The 25,525-nt window shown below is 39.5% G+C and overlaps 2 protein-coding genes across 4 annotated transcripts in view; one reads left to right on the forward strand and one right to left on the reverse strand.

Moving 5' to 3' along the window:
• Nucleotides 1–937, reverse strand: part of ccdc171 (coiled-coil domain containing 171) — a 46,095-nt gene extending 45,158 nt beyond the window's left edge. For all 3 annotated transcript variants that reach the window (XM_001336247.9, XM_073939474.1, XM_073939475.1), the window contains exon 1: nt 781–937. The gene's annotated coding sequence lies outside the window, so the exon portion shown is untranslated. The remainder of the gene's footprint in view (nt 1–780) is intronic.
• Nucleotides 938–1,331: 394 nt separating this feature from the next.
• The window catches only part of psip1b (PC4 and SFRS1 interacting protein 1b), a 25,374-nt gene continuing 1,180 nt past the window's right edge, over nt 1,332–25,525 (forward strand). Inside the window, exons 1-12 of the mRNA XM_021470060.3 lie at nt 1,332–1,488; nt 1,772–1,858; nt 1,979–2,040; nt 3,584–3,722; nt 6,248–6,709; nt 8,989–9,157; nt 9,332–12,285; nt 12,657–12,868; nt 16,083–16,120; nt 17,844–17,923; nt 18,204–18,305; nt 20,503–20,674. Coding sequence (XP_021325735.2) covers nt 1,471–1,488; nt 1,772–1,858; nt 1,979–2,040; nt 3,584–3,722; nt 6,248–6,709; nt 8,989–9,157; nt 9,332–12,285; nt 12,657–12,868; nt 16,083–16,120; nt 17,844–17,923; nt 18,204–18,305; nt 20,503–20,674 — 4,495 coding nt within the window. The 5' untranslated portion in view covers nt 1,332–1,470. The remainder of the gene's footprint in view (nt 1,489–1,771; nt 1,859–1,978; nt 2,041–3,583; nt 3,723–6,247; nt 6,710–8,988; nt 9,158–9,331; nt 12,286–12,656; nt 12,869–16,082; nt 16,121–17,843; nt 17,924–18,203; nt 18,306–20,502; nt 20,675–25,525) is intronic.

The following is a 25,525-nucleotide window of genomic DNA, read 5'->3' on the forward strand; positions in this document are numbered from 1 at the left end:
AGGGGGGCGAATAATTATGACTTCAACTGAGCTAGAGACAGATTATACTAATGGTTTTACAATTTATTTATTACTAAAAACTCAAAAACTGTATTTGGATTTACAGTGTTAAAATTCTTATTTTAAACCAAATATTTAACGTTATAGTTGTAACTAACCGAATTTGCTCCCAATTAATAAATGTGGGATGAGTTTTGCTTTGTGTTCTCTCTCTAAAATCAATAACCATCTGCTTAGTTTTTAGAAATGTTTAGGAATAGGTTTGAATTTTTCCACCAGTCTAATAAAAAGTCAAGAACAAGCCCGTGTAATAAACAAACAAACAAATGTTAATATTTTCATTAAAGTTGGTGGGATATTAGTTGCTAGTAGTACTAGTATGATATTAGTATTGCTTATTTTCACGCTATTTATAAGCGGTGTCTTACCCAAAAACACGACAAACGTCTAACTTATAACGGTAACGTATACATTAGTGTTTCTGATGGTTTTGCCAACTATAAATTAAGACAGAACGATGGATATACATGATTAAAACAGCAAATGATACCATATATTAAAATGACAACCATAAACAGTTTAAAGTTGCATTTAAATATAACTATATGGCTATATATATGAAAAAACAGAGTAATTTCTCAAATAAAATAAAGAAATAACACCTAAAAGCTAACGTTACTAGCGTATAGTAAAATCTCAGAGATCTGAATGAAACTAGTTTCTAGCAGTGACGAACGGTCAGTTCGAAACAATGACTTATAAAACAAAACACAAACTCACCCTTAACAGACATATCATGCTATAATATCTGTGTTTATTATAAAATTTTGTCGTTAAACAGCATTAGTATGTATAAATCCGTGGAGTTGTGAAGAGTTTCGGCGTCTGTCTGTTAGAATCTGACGCCATATTTCCTCCTCACCATGACAACAACGGCAAGCGAAAATACCGCGAAACACTGATCAAGAAAGTTATCGCGGATTATTATTTTTTAAATACATTTTCTCCAGCATGTTTAATTAATAAATTAACTAAACGACAAAACATTTCAAACACTTATTTTGCCGCTTCCCCCCTCAGAGGAATATTTAACCATTTACCGACCGACGTTCACAATCATTGACGTAATTTTATTTTTCACTCTGTGAAAATCATTGTAAAATCATGTGTAGTTAAATATAACACATAATGTGTGGTAAGTGAGCGTTGAAATGATGAAGAAAACTCTTGTTATTTATTTTATCATCAATAAATACAAACCCAACCCCCCTCTCTCTATGCTGTGGTACACTCCTATGTCAAACTGAGCGGGAGACGGACTGAACTATTTCACCGGCGCTAAGGGGAGACACTCACTCGTGCACGTCTACATGTCCGTTCATTCAGAGCGTGAAAATAATTTTAATTCTTGTGTTTTCTGATTTTTAAACTGCAGTGTTTATTAAAATGGTATTTTTGCTCTAAACTGATATGCAGAAAGGAGTAAAGGTGAGTCACTGTACACACAGTGGACATGAGTTAGCCTAAGCTAGCCAAACAAGGCTAAGTTATCATTGTATTTATTTACGTTACGTTACTGTCGACGGCAATTAAATCAAATGAGATTAATATCATACTATTTGCAAATTCTTGACTATACGGGGAATTTTTGAGCTTTGTGTGTGTCTGCTGCTGAAGTGTTAGCATGTTGTTATTGTTGTTGTGTATTAGTGGGCGATGCTGAGTGTTTGTTTGTATTAATAAACACTGTATTTCATTTGTTTTTATGAAGATGAAATCTGATCAGACCACAGATGATTTTACTCCAGGTGATGTTGTGTTTGCGAAGATGAAAGGTTATCCTTTCTGGCCTGCCAGGGTGAGTTTCTGTAGTGTTTCATTGTGTTGAATGACATATCCTGCAGTGTATAGTCACATATCAGATGTTACATCCATCATATCTAACTGTTTTTCTTGCTGTTATTGTTTTGTCTCTCAGATTGCAGAAGGAAAAGCCCCCAAAAATAAGATCCCCATCTTTTTTTATGGGACACACTCAACGTGAGTAAACTCAAATCAAACATGTATTGCAAAACATTGGGTTAAAGCAGTGTTTCTCAACCACGTTTCTGGAGAACCACCAACACTGCATGTTTTGGATGTTTCCGTTGTCTGTCACGACCATTACAGGTTTCAGTCTCTGCTTGTGTTTGGTTGAGGAGACAATTCCTGCGTCCCAATTCACATACTTGTACTACGCCCAAAAAGTATGAACATTTGTATGATAGAATAGTACTTTTGAGTGTGCAACAGAAGAGTATGCAAGCTTTGGGACGTACTACTTCCTCTTTAACAGATCGTTGTGTTGCTTAGTTATGCCCCCTGTCAATCATCCATACACAATCCACATTTCTGTTGTATTTAATTTCCTACCTTACTGGAGAACAGCAGCAGGTTAATCTCCCATCCACGAGTCTTTCATGCAGAGAAATCTCCTCAGGTCTTTGGATAATTCTGCATTCAGACGTACAAATGTGTCTTTATATAAGTTCAGTATTGTTGTTGCAGATGAAATATAACACAGATAATGCCATTTAAATATTCTCCAGTGGGCTAGATATTGACTGATAGTCATTCAAACATCTTTACTGAAGCCTCTACTTGACAGTTGGTCTCGCGCGTCCATCATGTTTGTAGTTTATATACACCTTTCACGCGCGTATGTAGTTCTAATCTTATTTACATCCAATAGGCAATGTATTGTGGGCAATATCGGCGGTTAGAGTATGGACGCTTCTACACTAACGTTTTGTACCATCCGAGAACCTCTGGCATACTCTTTTCAACATACTATTGTTTGGGACATACTAATTCTATTTTAAAATACTATTTAGGACACGTAGTATGCGGATTGGGACGCAGCAAATGAGAAAATGTGCAGAACTGGTGGTCCTCCAGGAACGTGGTTGAGAAACACTGCATTAAAGCGATCGTTTACCCAAAAATGAAAATTCTGTAATAATTTCTTCACTTTTGACTTGTTCCAAACCAGTAAGAGTTTTTTCTTCTGTTAAACACTAATATATTTGGAAGGAAGCCGGGAACCTGTAACTTTATTTGTTTTACCTGATGTTTAGGTAAATGGTTACAGGTTTTCAGCATTCTTCAAAATATCTTGATTTGTGTTTAACAAAGAAAAATACTCTTAACAAAGTATATACATCATTATCACTTAATATGCTACAACAATTTATGAGGTAAAATTGTTTGCAATATTATCCAGCCCTTTATACAGTAATGTTCTTGTTTTATTTCTTAATAAAACATAAACTGATTAAATGTATTCAGTATTTTAAATGCATTTAATGTTGTTATTGAAGTGTAAATTTTAACTCCAAAACTGTACTATTTATTTACATCATACACAATGTGATGAAGTCATGTTTAAGGCATTTGTTAATATTACATATTGGGTTGTTTACTATTAATCAGGTGGTTCCTTATGATTGCTGTACTCTTAAATATGCACCTTAATATTCAACATGTACTTTAAATCTTGAAATTAGGAGTTTTAAAAACAACTATCATGTTGTTTTTCTTCCAGAACGTTTCTATTCCCCAAGGACATCGTCCACTACTGGCCGAACAAGCAGAAATATGCCCAGGCCAACAAACGGGGCGGCTTCGAGGAGGGCATGTGGGAGATTGAGAATGACCCGGGTGTGGGACTCAGAGGTCAAAAGGTCAGTGTGTAAGTTTAGTAGTGGTGTCAAATGATTAATCGCGCCCAAAATAAAATGTCATATTTACAAAATATATTTGTGCATACTGTGTATATAAATGTATTCATGATTATATTATATCAAATATTTGTTTACATATATTGTATAAATTATGTATAAATATATAAAAATTATATATACACAAATACATTCTATATAAGTTATATTTATATTATAATATATATTATATATATAATTTTACGTATTCTATCCAAATTATTTTATATATATATATATATATATATATATATATATATATATATATATATATATATATAATTCTATATCAAGTTTCGGTCGCATCTTTCTCGCTCGAGAAAATGTCTACTTGCATATCATATGAGAAGCACTTCTCACAAAACAGACGCTTTATACACATACTTCTGTGTAAATGTATAAATTAGTAACTTTTCTATGAACAAGATTTGATTACAACTGCAGATCAATGACAGCGAAACAGCCTACTGTAACAACTGTAATTATATTAAGTAAATAAATAAATGAATGAACATATATGAACACATACAGACCCTTACAGTCTCCCATATGTTACCAATTACAGAAGAACTACACACAGCAGACATTTAGTGCTTATTTAGGTTAAAAAAACAATAGGAAATATAGCCCACAGTCAGAGCAGACCTCTCATCTGTGTCTGTAATCTTCAGCAGCACATGTAGCCTCTTTTAGAGAGCAATTCTATCTTTCTAAGTTAATCATAGTCCAAAAGGTGAAGATAATTGTTCAACAAGACAGTGTGTTCACGTTTGCTGGAAAAAAAAGTGCTTCTATTTTCCCGGCTTCTCCTATTTTCCACGCCTCACTCGCGTTTTTCCTTTTCTTTCTGTATGTGTCATTCTCCCGTTTGTCTGCTCCTCACAGGATCAGTTTTCAAAAGCATGTCAATAATCAAGCGCACGTTTTTATCATCAGCTCAAGAAGTTTGCTATTTCAGATATAGACGAGCGATGAGCGCAAGGAAAAAAGCAAAAGCGTTCTCATGGCGGCTCTTTTGTTTTCATTCTGGCTTGTTGCGCAAGCGAATGACGAATCTCTGTAAACCAATAGCGTTCAGCTGCATGTCTAGCTTCGCCTTTTGGTACCCTTTCTCAAGTTTGGTACCCTTTCGAAAGGGTGCCGAAAAAGTGGTACGGTACGGTTCGGTACGCCTTTTGATAGTGGAAACGACCATAAAAGCATACCGAACCATGCCACTTAGGGGAAACGGGCCATTACTGTCATCACGGCAAAGATAAAATTAATCAGTTATTAGAGATGAGTTATTAAATTGAGTTATCTATTGAATTAATCCATCTGTTAAAAAAAACCGTTGGCTAGAATTCTGCATTATAGGCTTTATAGAGAGAAGATAGAATTATCCGCTTGTTAAGTGATGACGTATGTAATACTGTTTCCGGGTCTAAGCCACCATTCATTTGAGTGGAGAAATTATTTGTTTATGATCACGTTTTATTCCTATCACACATTAAAGTTAATTTTATATAAAATCATAGTGTACACAACAATCTCTGGGCTTGCTGCATAACAAATACCAAAAATTTAACAATTTATAAAAAATGAATGACTTTCTGGCCATCGGATAACATTTAGATAAAAAAAACTATCCGCTTCCACACTAGCGTTTCACCTAGCGTCTCTGAACATATCTCCGTCCACACTACGCCACCAAAAACGTATATCACGTGACCATTCGCGCACTCTGGGCATGCGCGTTCTAGTATAAACTGAAAGCATGCGTCTCGCTCGGCATTTGGTTATTGTTAGTCAACAAACACCGGTTGAACATTACACGCGACGGCAAAGAAAGCAAGAGATACATTTTTGTGGACAGACGACGAGGTCGATTTACTAAACGCAACAAATGAATAACTGCACAATGCCGCCTAAAACAGACAATAGTGCAAACAACGCTCTCATTTCTGTGCCCATGTTGTTGTTTACAGTACTGTCTTCTGGTAGCGTTAAAGCCATGTGTTAAAGTCATGTGATAGGGGCTTGACGAATAAGGGAAGGATACACAATGACACAAACGCCCCAATCAGGAAGCGAATCTCAGCAGCCCCGCCTCCGTTTTCAGATGTCTCCGTTTTCCCCCATCCACACTGAGACAGAGCAGCAGCACTTCAGAATGAACACGGCCTCTCCAGCGTTTTCAAAACGCTTTGTTTTCGGCGCTCGAGATCTCTGGTGTAGTGTGGAAGGATAGTGTAACCGTAGCAAAACTTATGCGTTTTAAAACTAAAACGCACTAGTGTAAACAGGGCCACAGCCAAACTGATGCTGTCTGCTATCCTGAGCGTCTTGCACACTGGCTCCGAGTCATCGGGCAGTCCTTATTGTCGAGCACTGCTGACTATTGCTGAAATACATACTGTGATATCGATGCTCAAATAATATATTATACTGCCCTAATCAGGATATAAGATGATTGTTATTTTTAGATTATTGTGTGTGTTTTGTGACAGAAAGCAGCGCTAGTGAAACGGCTGTCAGAGAGTCGACTAAAGTGGAAAAACAAGAAGAAGAAGAAAGCAGAAAATCAGACTGAAGTGAAGAAACCCCCAAAATCAGCTAAAGATCCAGTGTCGAATAGCGATTCAAAAGCAGCGACGCCACATAAGAGAGAAACAAAGTCTGAATCTGTCACACTGAAAGATGACAAGAACACCGAAACACGGCCGACACGCTCCAGAGATTCATCAGCGAAGACCAGCACAGATAAAAGACGGACAGACAAAGTTGTGCCTGCCAGAAAAATGACATCGGTGAAGACGATCACAACCGGGTGGAGACGTCTGCCATCCAGCGTCATATTAGCAAGACGGATGGATGCAGCTAAGACTCTTTCTGCTCACAGGAAACACGTGCTGAATAGGAAGATCATCTCCACGGCCAAGAAAAGGATTGATGCTGTTAATCACAGAAAGGTTTGCTGTCATTCTCTGTTGTGTGTTGAGATTAATAAAACTTTACCTGATGCCTGTACCATGTAGCTGGGTAGCGTTGGTATGGTTTGCACCAATCCTGAGTTTTTGGTAACTTGAATGAAGCTCTGCATTATTATTATTTTTTTTTTTTTTACTCATGGTTAACCTGCGTTCAGATCATGGTCAGATTATTTTGAAGCTGTATTTAAGCTATGTTCAGAATATGGTCAGATTATTGTAAAGCTTTATTTAGGATATTATTGATTATTTATGATGATTATTGTCATGTTATGGTCAGATTTTTTAAAACTATATTTAGGCTGTGTTCTGGCTATGTTTCGGTTATGGTCAGATTATTTTGAAGCTACATTTAGGCTATGTTATTATTATGTTCGTGCTATGATCAATAATTTTGTAGCTTGCTTTTTAGGCTATGTTCTGGCTATGTTCGTGTTATGGTCAGATTTTTTTGAAGTTATATTGAGGCTATTTTCTGGTTATGTTCAGATTATGGTCATATTAATTTAAAGATACATTTAGGCTATGTTCTGGTTATGTTCAGATTATGGTCATATTAATTTAAAGATACATTTAGGCTATGTTCTGGTTATGTTCAGATTATGGTCATATTAATTTAAAGATACATTTAGACTATGTTCTGGTTATGTTCATGTTATGCTCAGATTATTTTGAAGTTAGATTTAGGCTATGCTCATGTTATGGTCAGATTATTTTGAAGATACATTTAGGCTATGTTCTGGCTATGTTCGTGTTATGGTCAGATTATTTTGAAGTTATATCGAGGCTATTTTCTGGTTATGTTCAGATTATGGTCATATTAATTTAAAGATACATTTAGGCTATGTTCTGGTTATGTTCATGTTATGCTCAGATTATTTTGAAGATACATTTAGGCTATGTTCTGGCTATGTTCGTGTTATGGTCAGATTATTTTGAAGTTATATCGAGGCTATTTTCTGGTTATGTTCAGATTATGGTCATATTAATTTAAAGATACATTTAGGCTATGTTCTGGTTATGTTCATGTTTTGCTCAGATTATTTTGAAGTTAGATTTAGGCTATGTTCATGTTATGCTCAGATTATTTTGAAGATACATTTAGGCTATGTTCTGGTTATGTTCATGTTATGCTCTGATTATTTTGAAGCTATATTTAGGCTATGTTCATGTTATGGTCAGATTATTTTGTAGCTATATTTAGTCTGTGTTCTGGTTATGTTCATGTTATGGTCAGATTATTTTGTAGCTATATTTAGTCTGTGTTCTGGCAATGCTCATGTTATGGCCAGATTATTTTGGAGCTATGTTCTGGTTATGTTCATGTTATGGTCAGATCATTTTGAAGCTATATTTCGCTATGATCAGGTTATGGTCAGATTGTTTTGGAGCTATGTTCTGGCTATGTTCATGTTATGGCCAGATGATTTTGAAGCTATGTTTTAGTTATGTTCAGGTTTCGGTCAGATTATTTTGAGGCTATATTTAGGCATTGCTCTGGTTATGTTTATGTTATGGCCAGATTATTTTGAAACTATATTTATAAGGCTATGTTTTGGTTATGTTCATGTTATGGTTAGATTATTTGAAAGCTTTAAGCAAGCTATGTTTTGGTTATGTTCATGCTATGGTCATATTATTTTAAAGGTATTTTTTGGTTATGTTGGGTTATGGTCAGATTATTTTGGAGCAATGTTTAGGCTATGTGCTGGCTATGTTCAGGTTATGGTCAGATAATTTTGAGGCTATATGGACTTTGCTTTGGTTATGTTTAGGTTATGGTCAGATTATTTTGAAGCTCTATTTAAGCTATGTTTTGGTTATGTTCATGCTATGGTCAAATAATTTTAAAGCTATGTTTTGGTTATGTTAAGGTTAAGGTCAGATTATTTTAAAGCTATGTTAAGGCTATGTTCAGGGTATGCTCAGATTAATGTCCGATTATTTTGAAGCTATATTTAGACTTGTGTTACGATTATGGTCAGATTATTTTGAAGCTACATTTAGGCTATGTTCTGGTTATGTTCATGTTATGGTCAGATGATTTTGAAGCTATATATAAGCTATGTTTTGGTTATGTACTGGTTAGGGTCAAGCAGGACTTAATTTGTGCTAGAACATGCCAAGTGGTCAGGGTTATTTTTGAGATATTTAGGCTAATGTAATTCTGAGTTTGTTTATCCAGCATCATGGTACAGACTCCGGCTTTATGCCAGAATATGATGTGTTGATGTTGTTATTGTTGTGTTGTGATATTTCAGCCCTCAAGAATTACACGCTCGACTGCAGATCCCATCGAGGCCACTGATGATGTCACTGCGAAGCCGCTAGCTCTCAAACGCAAACGCAAGCAAAACGATTCTGAAGTAAAGGGAGACGCTCCTATTTCTATTCCAGCGACAGACATCTCTGCCTCTTCCACTCCGACAGGTGAACTGAAGCTTACATTTACATTTAATTACAGTTGTTTATTATACAATCCTGACATTGTTTTGTAAGTGTTTTAAAGCTTAAAATTAAATTATACTCATAGCTGTGTATACCATATATGGGCAATATTATCATACAAAGCTTCTTAGCTTATTATATCTACTCAATGTGCAGGCTCGAAGAGAAGACGCCTCACAGAACCTGAGAAGAAGAGTAAGGATGATGAGAAAGAGCTGAAGGAGAATGAGGCTCAATCAAAGGAGAAAAATGAAGTGGAGCAAAAGATTGAGAAGCAGAATGAGGTAGAGAAGAGCAATGCTGACAAGAACAAGATGATGGAGAAGAAGAATCAGGCTGAAAAGATTGTTGCAGAAAATGAGACCGAAAACAAAGGGGCAAAAAAGAAAGAGTCTGAAAAGAGTGATGCAGAAAAGGAGAAGTCTGAAAAGAAAGAGACAAAAAAGATTGAGACAGAAAGGAAAGAGGCAAGAAATAGTGAAGCAGAAAGCAAAGAGCCATGTAAGAACGATTCTGAAAAGAAAGAGGCAGAAAGGATAGAGACAAGAAAGAGTGAGTCTGAAGTTTTAGTGGCAAAAAATAAAGAGTCTGAAAAGAGAGAGACACGAAAGAGCGAGTCTGAAATGAAAGAGGCAAGAAAGAACGAGTCCAAAAAGCAAGAGGCCAGAAAGAGTGAGTCTGAAAAGAGAGAGACAAGAAAGAGCGAGTCTGAAATGAAAGAGGCAAGAAAAAACGAGTCTGAAATGAAAGAGGCCAGAAAGAGTGAGTCTGAAAAGAGAGAGACAAGAAAGAGCGAGTCTGAAATGATAGAGGCAAGAAAGAATGAGTCTGAAATGAAAGAGGCCAGAAAGAGTGAGTCTGAAAGGAGAGAGACTAAAAATAGCGAGGCTGAAATTAAAGAGGCAAGAAAGAACGAGTCCGAAATAGAGGCAATAAGAAGCAATTCTGAAAAGAGAGAGACAAGAAAGAGTGATTCTGAAATGGAGGCAAAAAATAACGAGTCTGAAAAGAGAGAGGCAGGAAAGAGCGAGTCTGAAATGAAAGAGGCAAGAAAGAATGAGTCAGAAAAGAAAGAGGCCAGAAAGAGAGAGACTAGAAAGAGCGAGTCTGATATGAAAGAGGCAAAAAGGAAAGAGACAAGAAAGAGCGAGTCTGAAATTAAAGTGGCAAAAGATAACGACTCTGAAAAGAGAGAGACAACAAAGAATGAGTCTGAAATAGAGGCAAAAAATAAAGAGTCTGAAAAGAGAGAGGCAGGAAAGAGTGAGTCTGAAATAAAAGAGGCAAGAAAGAACGAGTCAGAAAAGGAAGAGGCCAGAAAGCGAGAGACTAGAAAGAGCGAGTCTGATATGAAAGAGGCAAGAAAGAATGAGTCTGAAATTAAAGTGGCAAAAGATAACGACTCTGAAAAGAGAGAGACAAGACAGAATGAGTTTGAAATAGAGACCAAAAATAACGAGTCTGAAAAAAGAGAGACAAGAAAGAGCGAGTCTGAAATGAAAGAGGCACGAAAGACAGACTCTGAAATAATAGAGGCCAAAAAGAATGAGTCTGAAAAAGAGTCAAAGAGGGACGAGTCTGAGAAGAGAGAGACAAGAAAGAACGAGTCTGAAATGAAAGAGGCCAGAAAGAATGAGTCTGAAAAAAGGGCAATAAGGAACGAGTCTGAGAAGAGAGAGACAAAGAGTCAGTCTGAAATTAAAGAGTCTGAAAAGAGAGAGGCAAGAAATATCGAGTCCGAAAAGAAAGAGGCAAAAAAGATTGATTCTGAAATGAAACAGGCAAGGAAGAACGAGTCCGAAAAGAAAGAAGCAAGAAAGAGTGAGTCTGAAAAGAAAGAGGCAGAGAGGGTCGAGACTAGAAAGACTGAGTCAGAAAAGAAAGAGGTAAGAAAGAGCGAGTCCGAAAAAAAAGAGGCAGAAAGGAAATTGGAGAGAAAGAGTGAGTCCGAAAGGAAAGAGGCAAAGAAGAGTGAGTCAGAAAATAAAGAGGCAAGAGGGAACGAGTCTGAAAAGAAAGGGGCAAGAAGGAGCGAGTCCGAAAAGAAAGAGGCAAGACAGAGCGAGTCTGAAAAGAAAGAGGCAAGACGGAGCGAGTCTGAAAAGAGAGAGAACAGAAGGAGCGAGTCTGAAAAGAAAGAGGCAAGAAGGAACGAGTCTGAAAAGAGAGAGACAAGGAGCGAGTCTGAAAAGAGAGAGACAAGAAGGAACGAGTCTGAAAAGAGAGAACCAAGATGGAGGGAGTCTGAAAAGAAAGAGACAAGAAGGAGGGAGTCTGAAAAGAAAGAGACAAGAAGGAGCGAGTCTGAAAAGAAAGAGCCAAGGAGCGAGTCCAAAAAGAAAGAGGCAAGAAGAAGCGAGTCCGAAAAGAAAGAGGCAAGAAGGAGCGAGTTCGAAAAGAAAGAGGCAAGGAGGAGCGAGTTCGAAAAGAAAGAGGCAAGAATGAGCGAGTCTGATAAGAAAGAGGCAAAAAGGAACGAGTCTGAAAAGAAAGAGGCAAGGAGGAGCGAGTTCGAAAAGAAAGAGGCAAGGAGGAGCGAGTTCGAAAAGAAAGAGGCAAGAATGAGCGAGTCTGAAAAGGCAAGAAGGAGCGAGTTCGAAAAGAAAGAGGCAAGAAGGAACGAGTCTGAAAAGAAAGATGCAAGAAGGAACGAGTCTGAAAAGAAAGAGGCAAGAAGGAACGAGTCTGAAAAGAAAGAGGCAAGGAGCGAGTCCGAAAAGAAAGAGGCAAGAAGGAACGAGTCTGAAAAGAATGAGGGAAGAAGGAACGAGTCTGAAAAGAAAGAGGAAAGGAGGATCGAGTCTGAAAAGAAAGAGGCAAGAAAGAACAAGTCTGAAAAAGAGGCAAGAAGGAGTGACTCTGAACTGAAAGAGGCAAGAAGGAAAGAGTCTGAACTGAAAGAGGCAAGAAGGAACGAGTCTGTCAAGAGTGATGCAGAAAAGGATGCGGTGGAGAAAAACAAGGCAGAAAAGAACAAGTTGCCGGAGAAGAGGAAAGAGATTAACGTAGAAGAACGGAGAGAGACGATGACTAAACCCAAACAGACGAAGAGTTGCGCTCCTGTATCCTCTGATGAGACACAAGAGGAGAAGAAACCCAGAGATGAAGAGGTGAGAGATGATGGTTCTGACAGCATCACGTGTTCATGTTGTGATTACATGTTCTATCATGGTATGGGATATTCTCACGATACTGAACGAGACTTAATGCATGCTTATAACAACTGATATTAAGTGTGATTAGCTCAGTTATGGTATTTTAGATGCAAAGATGACGTTTTCATGACAACTTGACTTAAATGCCTCATAACCTCTCGGTGTGTTTGTCATGATAAGTTGATGTTACCAAGCATGGTTACATGGTTGTCATGAAGCAGTTATAAATGTCATGAATTTTATAACACCAACAATCAGGCAACCACCGCGGTACAAGCTGAATATGTCATTAAAATCAATGCTTGTGTTTGTGTGTGTGTGTGCAGAGGTGTAAGATCCTGGCAGAGAAGAGGCAGAGTGTGCTGAAGTCTCTGCAGGGTTTGGTCACGTCCACCAGAGGGAAGACTCCGAGTGGCTCTGAGCAAACAACAGAGACTAAGGAGCCACGGAAAGAAAGGAACCACAGGCTGAAGCAACCAGCGGAGGACGAGAAGAAGGACACGGAGAAGAGGAAAGAACAGGAGAAGAGGAATACTGAGTGAGTGAGAGCGATCAAGCCTCAAAGCGACCGTTCACAATCTAAAATGATGCCATTGTTAACGCACCCTATGGAAACCCATTTCTGCCAGTTAAGAAAAAAATCATGCCTTATGCTGTGTTCACCTTATAGCCGAGTGAACATTTGAGTTTACTCGCTTCATTCGTGCGTTAAATTCTCTTCAGAGCAGACGCGGATTCGCGTGATGGGCAGGGCTTCTGTCTGCCCGGGGACTCTAGCTTCGTTGCTAAATGGTTAACATGGGTTTTATTACGAAAATAACAGTGTTTATGTGCTTTTATGAAGGCTGAAAAACAGTGCTGATACGTTTAGGGCCGTGTCTGGGTCTAATAGATCCTTTCAGAGGTGCATCCAGCTCTGTGAGCTCAGAAACTCCTCCAGAAACTGAACCTGGATGATGGAGGCTTTCAGCGGTGCTTCGACTGAGCTGAGCTGAGCTGAGTTTGATGAACTGTTGTTGGTGTCGGCTGGAGGATTTCCTCCAGGCAGGCCCTACATCACAAGATCCCTCCTACAAGAGCAAGCTCCTGATTGGTTAACGCCGCGCAATTCACATCGATCGCACATATCATGCCGCAGGATGTCTATTTGTGCGTTTGCATTGTAGATCACACGCGCTTGACGAGCCTTCCGCGTCTGGTGTGAACACAGCATTACAGTACACATGAAATCAAATCTAACCCATATTGATGTTGTTAGCTCACATTGCTAGTTTTGTGCTTAAAGGGTCACGAAACACCAAAACACATTTTTTGAGCTGTTGACAGTCGTATATGTGTCCCACACTGCTAAAAACACTATTAGGACACCTATATTTCACTAAAAAGTGTAAATTGGTTGTTTTTGCGTTATTTCAAGCAAATTTGTACTTCCTGTTTGAAACGAATTGTTGAAGCTGCGTCACGGCCATGACATAATAGCGTTGTATTCCAGCGTGCAGACTGGACGTCTGTGCCAGAGTGTGTCTTATTACGTCTTACAGTGTGCTGCATTAATGCATGAGTAAGGCTTGGGTCAAACCAATCACCGCGCTCTATTGTGCAACTTCATTAATATTCATTATTGTCACCGTGTTTACACCACAAAGACGCCACGTTGTGTTGGCAAAACAAGCGTGAAGTGTTGCTTTTATAGTTTGCTGCTGTTAAGTTTCGTTTTCATTTTCTCTCTGTGAGAGCTCTGAGTCACGTGTGGATTAACAGTGTACGCGACGCTCGACAACAATAACTTGCGTGTCTAAGGAGGATTATTGTTTACCTGAGAGCTGTTCTCATCTGCAAACGCTGAAATCTGGATTTGCTTGTAGTATTCTCTCCATAAAGACGCGGCTCTAGTTGCTGGTGGTTGTCCTGTCTCTACAGATTTGGTAAGTGAACGACCAGTGCTCTTTGTTTATTCAGTGTGTTCGTATCGAATTAAGTTAACTATTGCACTGAGTGCAAACATAGCACCGCATTTTGTGACCGGAATAACACACGCGGCTTTCTGACACTACCTGCCGAGAACATCTAAGTTTCCGGGAAATGCTCAGTTTTTTTTTCTCTCATTCGCCGTGCGGTATCAAACATTGTATGAAAAATACACGCTTAGAGCAGCTCCTCCAATCAAATATCTCGTTTGTCACAAGAGGCATGAATGAATTCCCTGAATGAAAGAGCCAAACATTTAATAAGTCCAACATTTAATAATTTGGCAAATAATTCGACTACAGATGTCCATGTAGGTTAAACACCATCACTTTCTCCTGTCTGTGTGGGTGTGTATTTTGACTGAAACTCGCGCGTGCATAAATAGACACTCCCACACCATCCCACTTTAGTTCCTCCGACACTCCCCCCTAAACAGAGCTGGACACGCCCACTTACACGCCCTGGACACGCCCCTTTAAAGGGCCATGAAAGCACCTCGTTTCAGCAGGGTGTTTTCACACCTTTACTTTGGAAAAAGTCAGAAAAGTGGGCGTGTCCAGCTCTGTTTAGGGGGAGTGTCGGAAGAAGAAATAAGGCTTGGTGTGGGAGTGTCTATTTGAGCGCACTGAGTTTCAGAGTCAAAACACACACACACACACACACACAGGGGACAAAGTGATGGACATGGTGTTTACATGGACATCTGTAGTCGAATTATTTGCCAAATTATTAAATGGTGGACTTTAACTGCAGTTTGGCTCTTTCATTCAGGGAATTCATTCATGTTCCTCGTGACAAACGAGATATTTGATTGGAGGAGCTGCTCTAAGTGTGTATTTTTCATGCAATGTTTGATACCGCACGGCGAATGAGAGAAAAAAAAACTCAGCATTTCCCGGAAACTTAGATGAACACGGCAGGTAGTGTCAGAAAGCCGCATGTGTTATTCCGGTCACTAAATGCGGTAAAAACCCTACACGAGGTTAAAGTTTGGTTGTGGTGCTAACATGTTTACACTCGGTGCAATAGTTTGTTAGATACGAACAAACTGATTAAACAAAGAGCACTGGTCACTCACTTACCAAATCTGTAGAGACAGGACAATCACCAGCAACTAGAGCCGCGTCTTTATTAAGAGGAGACTACAAGCGAATCCGGATCTCAGCGTTTGCACATGTAAATAAAATGAAAGTATTTAGATGGCGCTCTGTGGCGCGGCAGAATTATGAAGTGTCCCGAATCGTGGCTGGGCGCGCCGCGGAGTGTGTTCAATTAGGGTTGGAACTAAAATATGCAGGATACCGGCCCCCCAGGACCGAGTTTTATGGCATAGTTTAATGGCAAGGCTTTTTATTCCTCACCTGGTGAAAATGGGCTTCCATTTGTTTGAGTTTTTGTTTATTCTGTTGAAGAGAAAAGAAGATATTTTGAAGAATGTTCCATATTTTCTTTTTATTCTACCATGGCTGTCAATGTTTACTGAATCCACCATTCTCCTGTATTTCTTCTTCAGTGTTCAACAGAAGAGAGAAATGCTTAAAGGGTTGAGTGTGAGCAATTAGTTTACCTTTTTTTGAGAGAATTACGCTCTTTAAGTGCACATTATCAGTTTCTGGCACTCATTCAGATCCTTCTTTACAGCTGTTATTGTCTAGTAATTTTTATAGTGTTTATTACCATTATAAAAGTAATTATAATGATCAAATGAGTTACTGTTATCCTGGTTATCATTATAGTATAATAAAAGTAAGTGTGTGTGTGTGTGTGTGTGTTTGATTCTACAGGCAGCAGATTAGTAGCAGTAAAGAAGAAGAGCGCAGAGGTGAGACGCATACACTCTTGCACGAACACACACACACACACACACACACATTTACACACACTCTCCACAGCTGTAGGCCCTGTTTACTAGGGATGCCGCGGTTCTCAATATAATATTGAACCGTACGGTACGACCTCCACGGTTCAATACGCGCTTGTGAATTGCGGTTTTCTCGGTTTTGCGTTTAAATACTTTGTGCGTTTTAAATCTCCCCGAATTGACTGTGTGTGCCTCTAAATCCATGAGCTGAGATGAGGAAACTCCTCCCCACGAGTAAATATCCAATCACTATGCTCTAAAGTTAGGGGGCGCTTGACCATCATTCCACACTTTAACATGGCGAGTGGCGGTGAAGTGAGGTTAGGGCAACAGAACAAGGAAGCGCCGGCGAAGTGAGGCAACAGTACGAGAAAGCGCCGGTGTCTTTCAAATCTGCAGTGTGAGGACATTTCGGTTTTGCCAGAAAGTATAATGCCAATAAAAGAAAAAACGGTGAACAAAAAATAACTGTGTGTGAGCATTGATTTACACGTATAACCATGACTGCACATCTGCAGCGCATCACCCAACAATATCCCTGTCTGAAGGCAGGAGAGTAGAGAAGGTAATAAAGTCCTCCAAACAGCAACAATCCCTCACTGAATCTTTCCAGCAAACAAACCCAACTGGCTCCGAGAGACACATAAAATAAGAAAGGCAGTGCGGGTGATTATTGCTGAAGATTTGCAGCTGTTTTGGGTGATTGGAGATGTGGGCTTCTGTCATCTTATAAAAGCACTCGATCCGCGTTACAGACTACAGTCTGGCATTGTTTCAGCACCGAGATAATGAAGATGGTTTATTTATGTTTACTGAAGTACAAATATGTTGATTTGAAATGGCCAATTGATCTTTATTAACTCCACATGTGTGTTTATTTTCAAAGTGGAGGATTTTATGTGTTGCCCAGTTTGTACATGGGCGACCAGCAGCTGTGAGATTTCACTGTTCATTTTTATACACAATACACCAGGAACTACTGTACTTTTCTTGGCTTTTAAGTAAAACAAAATGAGTATTGCAATAAATCAGTTTTATTATTTTCTCCTTAACCTCTTACTGTTCCTATTGCCTATAGAATAAAAAAAAATGTGTCAAGCCCTGAGAATTGAACCGAAAACCCGAGGTATGTATTGAACCGTGGGCTAACTGTACTGTTTACACTAATACGTTTTAGTTTTAAAATGACGTTTTTAAAGCAAAAATGATCCTCGTCCTAACTGGCATTTCACCTAGTGTTTCTGAACGGCTCTCTGTCCACACTACACCGCTGAAAACACACATCACATGACCTCAAACACGCACACAAACACTCTGGCATGCGCTGCAGCGTACTGTATGTGGAACTCTGAGCTCCAGGCAGTCAGCGGGTGCTTTGATCGCAGCTCCACAGGTGAGAGCAGCACAGGTCAGACAGTTCATCAAGGATCTACCACTGAATCTCACCTCACTATAGTTGTTAAATGTGATATTTAATTCATCTTGTCTCTATCTAATATTCTTTTGAATGTATTGCTTGTCCTCAGGTAATGAGTTTTGGCAGAGGCAAGGTCAAAAATTACTTGTAGTGCTATAATTGAGACATTTGGTCCCCACAACATTATGAATACTAGGAACACACACTTAAACTCTTCCTCTGTATGTACATGTGTGGATCACTAACTCTCTCTGTTTGTGTGTTCAGCTCATTCTCTCTCCGTCACAGATTCTCTGCTGTATCGTCTCCATGGTGACATCAGGATATCAATGACGCTAGAAAATCCGGTATGAGCACATTTAATATCATCTATACTGTATATATGGGCTGTGTCACATATATGACTTAGTTATTTATTTTTTATTATTGACAATAATGAAAAGGCCACAAAACCCCCGTCACCTCTAGTTTGAAAAAAGTCAGGAAAATAGGTGGAGTCCAGCTTTAAATTAACAGTACATGTTTCTTGTCTTTGATTCAATTTGCTGATCTAAATGTAATTATCATATTAATGACAATAGCATGACTCTCACCGCTCTTTCGTTGACATTTGTTTGTCTCTTTCAGGATGTCAGTAAGTGTTTATCTGCGCTGGATGAGCTGAGCAACGTCCCCGTCTCATCACGAAACATCCAGAACCACAGCGAGCTCATCGACACGCTCAGAAAGGTACATGCATCAGGGAGAGTGTAACAGGCTTAAAGGGGTGGTCCACCACGATATCATATGTTAAACTGTAGTTAATGTGTTTTTACAGAGTTAGCTTAGCAAAGCCTACAATGAACGATTTTTGGGGACTACAAAAAATACTACCGAGCCTGTGAGATCACAAAAGTACTTTTACCGCGCACACACACTGCGCAGCTAAGGGGCGTGGCCAGAGGCGCTGTAACGTTACAGCAGAGAGAGCTAAAATTCCGTCCAAACACTGCTATTTCCCCAGAGCTCCTTCTGTTTTTGTATTTGGGCTTCCAAATGACACGACACAAAGACAGATGTGCTTACAGTTCAATATTAATTATGTTCCAGAGAATTATAAAATACACAGCAAGCATGATTTGACAAAACAGCTTCCAGATTCTCTCCCAGTTCAGTGCTGGATTCAGTTAAAATCTCCTCAAAGAAGGAGCAGCTCCTGCAGGCAGACGCTGTAGCCTGTGAGTTTTTATTTGTTAAAATTGATCATGACATATACAGTGTCTAGTGTTAACGGTATGTTGCAACAATGTAAACAATGGGAAATGCTGTTCGGCACTGCTAACGATTTACCTACAAATACATATTCATCAGTCAAACCAGCGCGTGCGTGTCTTTATGTGTGTGCGACTGTGCATGTCTCTCTATAGGCAGCTTTTCCTGCGAACTCGCAAAAGATATGAGAGCGATGCATATTCCAAATATATGTGCATATACACGAAAGACGTCGTGTATCTCGTTGAGTTAAAAAATACAAGAGAGCTCGCCTAATTCGTGTAGCAGCAGAAAAATCAATCAAGGCTGACACAGGTGGCATCCCACATCTTGTGCTTTATTCTTCTGTCAACAGCGTCACGATATATTAAAGAACAATAACTTACTACGACCATCTGAGAAAAAGAAACGTGCGCACATGCACTTCTTGAAATGCTCAGTTTTTCCACTTAGACTTACTTTACGTCCTGTAAATAGTGAATGCGCTCTTGGCGTGACGCAGCTGGCTCTTAAAGGGAATGGGAGATGAGACTCTGATTGGTTTATTCTCAAAACACACCTATAACTCATTAAGAAAATTAACTCTACCCTTTTAGACCATGTGCCACGGCGCAAAGCAGGTTTCCCCGTCCTTAAATTAGCAAAAATGCGTTCTGACACGCCCTGAAAGCGTTTGCGCCCCGCGCTTTGCGCTCTGCGCATGGACCCAAAAAATGGAGGCCTTTGTCTGTGAAAAAATTAAAACGGCAAATGTAGGTTTTAATATATGACACAAGATATGTATTTTACAAAAGCTGTTTTAGCCTAAAATTGACATAAAATCAAAGGTAATATATCGGAACAAATTATATTTTAAATTTGACGTCATTATCCCACAAAAATATCTCCAAAATGAGCTTTCTGTAAGATTTATTTGGCCGCAATACCGAACATGACCATCAGGTGACACAGTTTACATTGATGACCATACAAGAGCGCCCCCTGTGTTTTGAGGAATATAAACCACTTTTTTTGTATACATACTTTTGACAATATTTGTAAAATAGACATGAAATTCTAAAGTATTATGGGATGTTTGGTGGTATTTGATTTGAATTTAGCCTCTAAAAACATCTAAGTTTAAATGCAGATTGCTGTAGCAAAGTAATGCTTAGTCAATTTATTATGTGGGGTCACCACAGCAGAATGAACCGCCGACTTATCCAGCATATGTTTTATGCAGCTGATGCCCTTCCAGTTGCAGCCCATCACTGGGAAACACCCACACACACTCATTCACACCCATACACTATGGCCAATTTGGCTTACCCAATTCATTTATAGCGCATGTGTTTGGACTGTGGGGGAAACCGGAAACCTCGAAGGTAACCAACGCCAACACGGGAGAACATGCAAACTCCACACAGAAATGTCAACTGAACCAGGGACTCGAACCAGCGACCTTCTTGCTGTGAGGCAATTTTGCTACCCACTAAGCCACCGTGACACCCTGTTCTTCTGCAATATCTATTTAATATATATATATATATATATTCATATATATAAAAACAAACACATGAGAAGTGGATAAAATAGGCATCAGATGTCCTCTACAAACATCTACTTGTGATTCAATCAACCCAAATGCATGCCAGTAGCAGGTGTAAACGTCATCAGTGTGTGTTTGTGTGTGCAGATGCGCTGGTTTCGTGGCAGCGAGGCCATCATGTTTAAAGCCTCCATGCTGTATCACCGCTTTAAAAACATCTACCTCATCGGGGACGCAGACGAGACCCTGAGCCAGGAGTACATCAACTCTCTGCAGCAGGAGAGAGAAAGAGAAATAGAGGAGCGGCACAGAGATGCAGGTGAGCCCTTATAGGGGAATAAGGTTGACGTCTGCAGTAAAACTCAAACATAAATACACTGAGAATTTATTATTATTTTCCAATATTCCCCAGATTCAGGAATTGTTCAGTATTTCCTCTAATATTTGTCCTTCTGGAGAAAGTCTTATTTGTTTTATTTTGGCTAGAATAAAAGCATTTTTAATTGTTTTAAAGCCATTTTAAAATCAATATTATTCGCCCCTTCAGCAATATTAGTGTTGGATTGTCTCCAGAACAAACCACTGTTATACAATGTCTTGCCTAATTATCCTAACTTTACCCTAATTACCCTAGTGAAGCCTTTAAATGTCACTTTAAGCTGAATACTAGTGTCTTGAAGAATATCTAGACTAATATTATTTACTGTCATCATGATGAAGAGAAAATAAATCAGCTATTAGAGATGAGTTATTAACACTATCATGATTTAGAACAGTTTTGGAAAATATCTCCAGTAAACAGCATTTGGGATTTATTTAAAGAATTTAAATTGAATAGGAGGGCTGATTTTTAGGACTAAGTTTTTTCTTAATATATACACTCACCGGCCACTTTATTAGGTACACCTTACTAGTATCAGGTTGGACCCCTTTTGTCTTCAGATCTGCTTTAAACCTTCATGGCAGAGATTCAACAAGCTACTGGAAATATTCCTCAGAGATTTTGCTCCATATTGTCATGACAGCATCACACAGTTGCTGCAGATTTGTCGGCTGCACATCCATGATGCCAATCTCCCGTTCCACCACATCCCAAAGCTGCTCTATTGGATTGAGCTCTGGTGACTGTGGAGGCCACTTGAGTACAGTGAACTCATCGTCACTGAACTCACCGTGGAGACACTGTGCTCATAAAAGGATGGACATGGTCAGCAGCAGTACTCAGGTAGGCTGTGGCGTTGATGCTCAATTGGTACTAATGGACCCAAAGAAAATCTCCCCCACACCATTACACCACCACCACCAGCCTGAACCGCTGATACAAGGCAGGATGATCCATGCTTTCATGTTGTTGAGGCCAAATTGTGAGCCGAGCATCTGAATGTGTCAGCAGAAATGGAGACTCATCAGAGCAGCAACGTTTCTCCAATCTTCTATTGTCCAGTTTTGGTGAGTCTGTGTGAATTGTAGCCTCAGTTTCCTGTTCTTAGCTGACAGGAGCGGCACCCGGTGTGCTCTTCTGCTGCTGTAGCCCATCCGCCTCAAGGTTGGCCGTGTTGTGTGTTTAGAGATGCTCTTCTGCAGAGCTCGGTTGTAGCGAGTGCTTATTTGAGTTACTGTTGCCTTTCTATCAGCTGGAACCAGTCTGGCCATTCTCCTCTGACCTCTGGCCTCATCAACAAGGCATTTGCGCCCACAGAACTGCCGCTCACTGGATATTTCAGAGCAGCCCGTCTGGCAGCAACAACCATGCCACGTTCAAAATCTCTTAAATCCCCTTTCTTCCCTATTCTGATGCTCAGTTTGACCTGCAGCAGATCCTCTTGACCATGTCTACATGCCTAAATGCAGTGAGCTGCTGCCATGTGATTGGCTGATTAAAAATTTGCATTGACGAGCAATTGGACAGATGTACCTAATAAAGGGGCCAGTGAGTGTATATTATATTGAGCCACCATGAAAGTTGTCCACAACAGTGATTAGCACTGGACATTTTTCCTCAATATGGATTAATCCACGAGACAATCATACAGCAGAAATATGGCTAATAATTCATGAAACAGGTTTACCTGTATAACATTATTGCATTTTATATAAAGTTTATATGGTGACACAGTGGGTAGCACATTCCCCTCACACCAAAAAGGTCACAGGTTCAAGCCTTGGATGGCTCAGTTGGCGTTTCTGTGTGGAGTTTGCATGTTCTCCTCGTGTTGGTGTGGGTTTCCTCCGGGTACTCCGGTTTCCCTGACAGTCCAAACACATGCGCTATAGGGGAATTGGGTAAGCATGATTGGCTGTAGTGTATGACTGATTGAGTGTGTATGTGTGTTTCCCAGTAATGGGTTGCAGATGGAAGGGCATCCGCTGCGTAAAACATATCCTGGATAAGTTGGTGATTCATTCCACTGTGGCAACTCTGAATTAATAAAGGGACTAAGCTGAAAAAGAAAGTGAACGAATGAATATATAGTTTATCAAGTTAAGTTAGAAATGTTTTATTTATCAACATCCCGACTGTTAAACGGGTTAACATGAGTTACGTTTTTAATACAGCTATTGATATAATAATAGTAATAACAATACCTTTTATTTATAGACACCTTTTAAAGCACTCAATAACACCTTACAGTATATAGTGAGCACATCATACACACACTAGCAGTGAAAGGAAAACATATTAATCCAGCAAATCATTAAAAGCCTTCCTGATATAATTTCTTTTATGACACGCTTTAGTTATCAACATATTTGCAATGCTTATGATAACTGAGGGCCTACTCACACTATGCCATCCGTACCGTGCCCAGGCCAGTTTCCCGGATCGTTTGAGAAGTGTGAGTGCGCTGAATTGGGCTCAAGCACGGTTCACTTGGCCGGCCCTGGCCCGGTTGGAAGAGGTGGGCTTGAGTGCGGTTCACTTGGGCTTTCTGTGAGTGCAAAACGTGCCCGAAACTGAAAGCGAGACGTGTCTTTTAAGGGGCTGTTTCATATGGATTTATTAATCATTCTTACTGTTCAGTAGGGCTGGGCGATTTAGCAAAAAAATAAAAAAATCTAGGTTTTTTATAAAGTTTGACTGATTCACGATTTCGATTTTTTTTTTTTTTTTTTTTTTTTTTTTTTTTTTTTTTTGTGTTACTAGTCTTCTTAAAACATTACAACAACATGACTGAAGTAACATTCTCTTTAAAAGTAACTTGAAAACCCATCTAGTTAAGGAACATTGTATTTTTAATGGCCATGTCATACAAAAATCGGTCAAGATGTAAATAAATGTAAAACAAATTCACGAGTTAAATATCGTTGCTGAAGATTTGAATAAGAAATATTTGTGTGAATATTGCAGTTGCAGGAATACAGAGGCATTTTTTGCAAGTTTTGCTGAGTCTAGGAAAGATTGTCTGTCAGTTCAGCTTTGTCTTCTTCTGATTGAATGTCAGGTTGTAAAGCTGCTGCCTTTTTCTTAAAAAGATACAGTGAAAGTAAAGCACTGAACATGGAAACTGTAAAGCCTAATTTAACCCAATGTGTGAAGTTGTGGACGTAAAGCAGGAGCAAATAGAAGCACCAGATGTGTGTCTAATATAAAATAATATATTTAATCTATTTTTCTTTTTTTCCCCGTTTTAAATATCGATCATTTGATGCGCTTTGCTCCACTCTCTGTATTATGCTGTCTGATCTGTCTGGTTTTCAACTAGGTCTGCTAAATGACGTCATGGGGGCGGCTACTTTCATTTTCACTGCTACAGTCCCTCACCTCTACTCGTGTTCAAACCAAAAGATCAGCGCGGTTTTTCACATGGCAGGCTTTTACGTCCTTCATACATGTTGAGATCGAGTTTATCGACTTGATGAGGGAATATGTCTTGACAATCCACACAGACGTGCAACAAGTAAAATCTTACATGACTTCACGCTTTAACAGGCAGTCAAGCAGGTCGCACACCAGAAGCGCCGCGACACGGCGCGCACATGACAGTTTAAACTATCACACACCAGACGCGCACATTCACATGATATTTAACATGAAACTAATCAGATGGCGCTCTGTGGGCCGGCTGAAATATGAACTGCTTCATGAATCGTGGCTGGGCGGCGCCGGTGTGTGTATAGAAACTTTCAATTCTGTTTAGAATTCTAAAATCCATGGCGCTGCGTGGTGCTGTGCGGCGCGTCGCCGAGAGGCGCTTCTGGTGTGCTTCCTGCTTCATACAGAGAGTGAACCAAGCGCATTGGTGCCATTATAATGTATTAAATTTTTTATTTTTTTTTAAATCGCGATTTCTCGATTTCATTCAAAATTATAGTCATAAAACGTAAATTCGAATTAATCAAAAAAATCGGAAAAATCGCCCAGCCCTAGTGTTCAGTGAACGCAAACTGCCGTAGTTTATTAAAGACGCAAACCCCTCACTGCACCACAGCTGCACCTTCAGCAGACCTCCTCATTCCTGCAGCACGAGAGCTTTATGATTGTTTATGAGCGCCAAAAGTGGCGGATCTGTTCGGCGAAATATCTGACTGCGTGTCATCGCATCCCTAAGGACTGTTTGGCGAAATATTTGACTGCATGTCACTGCATATCAAACCACTGACACGATATAACTAGAGAAATCTCCACTGTGCTGCTGAGTGAGAGAGCGCTTCTCACTGAACAGCGCAGCAGCGATGACGTAAGCGTGCCGAGGCCCATTTGTGGTGTGAGTGCGGGCTGTCAGGGGAGACGGGAGGGGGGACAAGCGTGCTTTGGCCTGGTTCGAGGCAACTGTACCTAGTGTGAGTACGGCCTTAGTGTGTTTGTGTGTGTGTGTGTGTGTGTGTGTCTGTGGGTGTGTCTGTGTGTTCAGTTTTCAATGAAGAGATCTGAGAGATGAAACCAGCACCTCAAACCACTGATAATGTGCCTCAAAGGTATGACATCAAACTAGACAAGTCATTGTATAACAGTGGTTTGTTCTGGAGACAATCCAACACTAATATTGCTGAAGGGGCGAATAATATTGATCTTAAAATGGTGTTTAAACAATTAAAAACTGCTTTTATTCTAGCCAAAATAAAACAAATAAGACTTTCTCCAGAAGGACAAACATTAGATGAAACACTGTGAACAACTCCTGAATCTGTTCAACATCATTTGGGGAATATTTGAAGAAGAAATTCACAG

The sequence above is a fragment of the Danio rerio genome, chromosome 23, assembly GCF_049306965.1.
Source record: "Danio rerio strain Tuebingen ecotype United States chromosome 23, GRCz12tu, whole genome shotgun sequence".
In the NCBI taxonomy this organism is placed as follows: Eukaryota; Metazoa; Chordata; class Actinopteri; order Cypriniformes; family Danionidae; genus Danio; species Danio rerio.